Consider the following 5,520-nt stretch of genomic DNA (forward strand, 5'->3'; position numbering starts at 1 on the left):
CAGTGGTCTAAAGTAAAACAACAACAACTTAAGTTCCGTGTCATACACTGCAATCTATAGAACAGGTGATACAAAGGTCATCTGTTTTTGTGGCCACAGCTTACAAGGATGTCATGTGGGAAGCACAATGACCATCCACCTTTATTGTCCCTCCCCCCTTTACTATTGTTAGATACCAAATCATGAAAGAGCGCAGCAAAAAAAAAACAAAACAAAAAAAAAACAAAACTGAGAGAAGAAGCACGCCTATCTGTAACTGACCTAACCCACCCAAGTATACGGCCGGCTTTTTAAAGCGAGGATTGGACTTTACAGCCATCTTCGTGTTCATTTGAAATGAGAAATGAGCTAATCTTCGACCACGAAGGAGGAGCTATATATTACATTAACATGTTATATTAATCCACGCTTGGTGGAGTCCTCTAAAGCAATTTATTTTTTAACAATATAAAAATGAAAACGATTCATTGAAATTCTTGGCTGCCAGAATACAACAACAGAATTCCAGTGCTCTATTACAATTGTCAAGAAGCAACACAGAACCGAGGCCAAGATTAAAAAGATGCTTTTTCTGGACCCATGCTTGTGTGCTTCAAAGGTTTTGAAAGTTCCAAAGATGGCCAAGAAAACATGTGTGCCATAAGTGAAACTAGAAGAGGCGATGAGATGGTACGGTATAGGCTCTACCATAACGTGCATAAGTATAATGAGCAATGTGTTGAACGGGACGAAGCACCTAGACAAAGTTAGTAAAATGGGTCCTAATTTGTATCTAACAGGGATTTTATTGCTAACGGCGGTTAAGAAAACCCCATGCATCCACCGACGTTTCTGCTTGGCAAAGTCGTGAATGGTATATGTACTTTGCTCAAGCATCGTTCCCTCAACGAACCCAAAGCTGAACCCTTGACTGCGTGCAAGAGAAGCGAAGAAACTGTCCTCAGTAATGGAAGCATCAGGCCCGTGGTCGAAGCTAATTTTCTTTTCCGCCTCTGCGTCAGCCACAATAAATGATCCTTTAAGGAAAAACAAAGGGCGGTGCAAAACTCTCAAACAAAATCGTATATAACCGTAGTCCGTTCCCACCCGAACAGAGTCTGCCAGCGTTGTTATCCAGTTCACTATCTCTCCACTGTTGTACTTGATGACGCCTTGTCCAAAGGAATGTGTTTTGACCACAGCAAAATTGATGATTCCGATCAGGGAATCCTCCGTCAGCAGCGTCTCTTCGTCAAGATGAACGATCCAGTCCCCGGGCTTAAGAATGTCATTCTCGGGCTCGAGAGCGTACTGTAGCGCCCTAGCCTTAAACAGGGAACCATGTTTTGTTGTATACCTCACTGGAACAATGAGTTCACTGCATTGTTGATTGGCTGAAAGATTTATTGCGTTGTCGCTGACGACTTGAATGACGAAATTTTTAAGACCGAATTTCTGGCATGTCTGAAGATTGAGTTGGACGTTCTTCTGGACAAGGTCAGGATACAGACCTCGCGTGACCACACGGAAACACAAGAAGGGACATTCAAGGAGCGAGTGCCGTAGCTTGGGTCTCTTCTCGAAGTTATTCAGGAAGACTACACCAAGAAAATTTACGATGAAAAATGGAAGTTTGGTCATTTCTGTTACGTATAAGGCAAATATCACCAATGAAATACCGTATACAGACGGGGGTTTGTTTTGAGTAAGTGGTACTCCATGTAAGAACATCTGAATTTTGTAGACTATGAAAATGCAACTCCCTAGCACTACGACTGACAAGACATGTTTCATCAGTGGAACTGGCTTCAACTTCTTCATTTGTGTTGTTTTTATGCAAGTATTTATTAATGATGTTCGTCGACTTCAAATGTTATCAGTAAATATATAACATTAAAAACACATTTAGGATTAGACAGTTATATAAGAGATTTTTCTTACACAAAGGCAAATCCGAAAATCGCAAGCTTTTTGGTGTATTCGGCGTACAGATTAAAGGAAGTGGTGATAAACTAGGTTTATTTCAAAGTTCTATGGGTGTTTTAGTGCATTTTGTTTAGCGATGCAGAATCAAGCTCTACCGTTTTATAGTTCAATATATTTGGTTGTTGTTTAGTTGGCAACATTGAATATTTAAAGTTCAAATAGGCGTCCTTGACCTCAAGTCTAGGGTGAGAATCTCCAATAGCTGAATAACAAGTGCACTGTCCATGTGAAGTGTTAAACAGAATGTAGTAATGGACCTTGCAATGAGACCTAACAGCCAATAACAGAACTAAGAAACACAAGCTATTTGCATGGTCGAATGACTGTGAGAAAGCAGAAGATATCTAATCATGGAACCCTAAGTTATTTCGACTCGGAGAAGAAAGTAGCTCTTCAGGTGGACAGCAGTCAAAATGGCCTAGGAGCTGTACTACTACTAGCTGATTCAAACCCACAGCATACACAATAAAAGCATTTCATCTAAAAGCAATCATCTGAACTTCCGTCATACAAGCAATCAGTTGGCGACTTTGAATTTGAAGCTCTAATTAGCGTCCTTGACCTCAAGTCTATGATGAGATTCTCCACTAGCTGAATAACAAGTGCAATGTCCATGTGAAATATTTAGCACAATGCCGTAACGAAACATGCAATCCTCTTCACATACTTATTCTTCAACTTTGTAATATTTTGAGATTCTAATTCTTGCTTCAAAACTTTAGGTAAAATCAGTATCTTGTTTGAGTCTGGTAAAATATATTTTTTTCTAGCTGTTTTTCCTTTTCTAATAAAAAAAAATATAGAAAATACAGTATTTAAAATCCCAGCAATAAGCAATGCTAAAGTAAGTTTTCCATTTCACTTTGATAGTTTTTGAGTTAATATGTCGTTCTTATTGTATAGGATTTCAATAGAAGCATTTCATCTAAAAAGCAATCAACAGAACTTCCGTCATCAACTGTAGAGCAGAGTATCGTCGTCTAAAGATATGCAAAAAAAAAAAAAAAAAAAAAAGACAAGCAATTTAAATGTATGATAAAATGTATAAAAAAAAAAGATAACTAAATGATTGCCTTAATTTGGTTTAAATCAGCGGTTCTCAACCTTTTAAGATCGGCGACCCCTTTTTACAATTCCCTCTCTGCCGCGACCCCCCCTCCCCCCACACACACATACAGCAATAGAAGAGTAGAGAATAACAATCCATATTTTCGATGGTCTTAGGCGACCCCTGGAAAATCCTCCATCGACCCCCAAGGGGGTCGCGACTCACAGGTTGAGAACCCCTGGTTTAAATAGTCTTTCCTTCACCTAGGTGGGTAGCCAGCTAACGAGCCCCTCCTGCCAGAAGCTTACTGGTTAAGGCTCCAGTTACTCGCCTTTGCCCCTTCTCCTGTTAGTGAGATCAGTTCCGCCGGACTCAATATCTAAGCCACACACGAAGGCCAGGAGTTGGACTTGGTGTCAGAGGCTATTTGAGACGCATGCCATTTGGAAGCATTTTATAGGTAGTGGAGTGCTTACACCCATACCACTTTCGGCAATGACAACATTGCGGAACCCATACATACAGACATAAAGAACAGACTACGTTGGGAAGGTCACCTTGAAAGAATGTCAGAAAAAAGAGGAGAGAAAATTGTATACAGGCAAAAATCTAAAGGCAACCGACCCAAAGGCAGACCCCGAATGTGATGGATTAATGATGCTGAGTCAGATCTGCAACAGCTTGGGGTTAGGGCATAGAGACGAAATGCCCAGGAGAGATCTGAATGGAAGGATGTGTTGAAGCAGGCCAGAGCCCTCCATAGGCTGTATCGCCACTGGGATGGATGGATGGTGATACATACAATCACCAGCCTGCAATCAAGTCTATACCAGGGGCGGACTGGGTGTCAAAACCGGCCAGGGCATTTCTGTGTAACCCGGCCACCAACATGCTATATGATGGACTTTGAATTATAAATCTCCTAAAAATCATATTATGATACTATAAGTTTGAGAATGTGACGAAAACTGGGTTTACATAACAAAATGCATTTCTACTAGTAGGCAGCCTGCATGGTTAGTTTAGTGTATTTCATGATTTTCTAAAACTATTTGGTATTACTAAATGATTATAATCGATTTTATATAACTTGAAAAAAATCATGCTACCATATAAGCCAATATTAACATAACCATGTATTTGATATTCACATACAAGGCTCGTTAAGAACCCTCATCAACAAACTATTCGATTGTGTCCAAATGGATTACTCGAAGAACGTCTTTAGCTACAGCCGTCACCATGAAATTTTCTGCCTTTTGTCATGATTTTTCTCAGCCACATCTTTAATATGCAGTGACTTCGTTCACAAGCTCCTTGCACACAAGACAGCATAATTACAAGATACACCCCTGTCAATAAATTGCACATCTTTAAAACTCTGTATCTATAACAGCAACAATAGCATCATCTGCACTTTCTCCTCAAGATAATAATAATAAAAACATAACTAATTCGTATGTAACTAGACATTCCAACTATAAGACTGGGAGCATCGTGATTGGTCCCTTTATAGACTCATCCGAATATAGTCACACCAACGTGAACTTTATATTTTTAAAAGAAGTAAATGCCTTATGTTGCTTGTTATTCGCTTAGTGTGTAGGCCACCATGATGGATGAAGCCTATAATAAGCACTGTATACATATGCAGGTTATTAAATTATATCGGAAAGTGCATTACATAGGTAGCCCTAGTACACTGTAGAGTAAGTAAATCACGACGCTCTGAGTGCTACTTATATAAGATAATAGTATAGAATCTTTTACAATTTAATTCGAGCCTTGGTGGCATTCACGTGGCCCTGTTCATTTCACTGGCCCTACCGGCCCAATTGGGTACCGGCCCACCGGGCATTTGCCCGAATGCCCATATAGCCAGTCCGCCCATGGTCTATACCAATTACAATTACAATAATATGTGCAGGGCAATTCGTACTGTCATAAATTCTTATCTTGTTGTAACAAGTAATGATAGAAACCGATGGTTTTCTAAAATAATTCGACAAATTTCTCCGTAAATTATGTCATTATCGTTAAGGTGAAAAAAAAAAGCACAAAATCTGTTCGGGATCAATTCATGCCGAATTAGGCCGAAAATATCTAGGCATTTCGCGCACTGGCTGGCCATTTGGCCACATTGGCTTGTCAATGTAAAGTGATAGAGGCCAGTTTGCGAAATATCCGAAAATATCTAGGCATTTTGCGCACTGGCTGGCCATTTGGCACATTGGCCTGTCAATGTAAAGTGATATAGGCCAGTTTGCGAAATATTTATGTATGCATATGTAAACATCTTCTTTTTTGAAGTAACGTCTGTATTATATAAGATAAGATAAAAAGATAAACAGAGAACAGAAAAAGATGTAGTGAAAGAGAGACAGGGAGAGGCATACTTACATCGCGTGTACACACAATGCACTACAAACTTTAAACTTTGAAAGTCTGCACACAGTTTAGTCAACTGTGTTAAAGTCTTCTTCTAACTTCGTATTAAATAGATCCCA

The 5,520-nt window shown here is 39.5% G+C and overlaps 1 protein-coding gene across 1 annotated transcript; it reads right to left on the bottom strand.

Annotated features, from left to right (window-relative positions):
- Positions 1 to 290: 290 nt before the first annotated feature.
- LOC106062194 (beta-1,4-mannosyltransferase egh-like) lies at positions 291 to 2,572 on the bottom strand. The gene has a single exon (XM_013220463.2). It carries the CDS (start codon positions 1,798 to 1,800, stop codon positions 433 to 435), a length of 1,368 nt encoding a protein of 455 aa, XP_013075917.2. The 5' UTR covers positions 1,801 to 2,572; the 3' UTR covers positions 291 to 432.
- Positions 2,573 to 5,520: the final 2,948 nt, after the last annotated feature.

Source organism: Biomphalaria glabrata, chromosome 16 (assembly GCF_947242115.1).
Source record: "Biomphalaria glabrata chromosome 16, xgBioGlab47.1, whole genome shotgun sequence".
NCBI lineage: Eukaryota > Metazoa > Mollusca > Gastropoda > Planorbidae > Biomphalaria > Biomphalaria glabrata.

Coding starts and splice junctions, on each gene's coding strand:
- LOC106062194 (XM_013220463.2), bottom strand. CDS start 1,800: ATGAAGAAGTTGAAGCCAGTTCCACTGATGAAACATGTCTTGTCAGTC.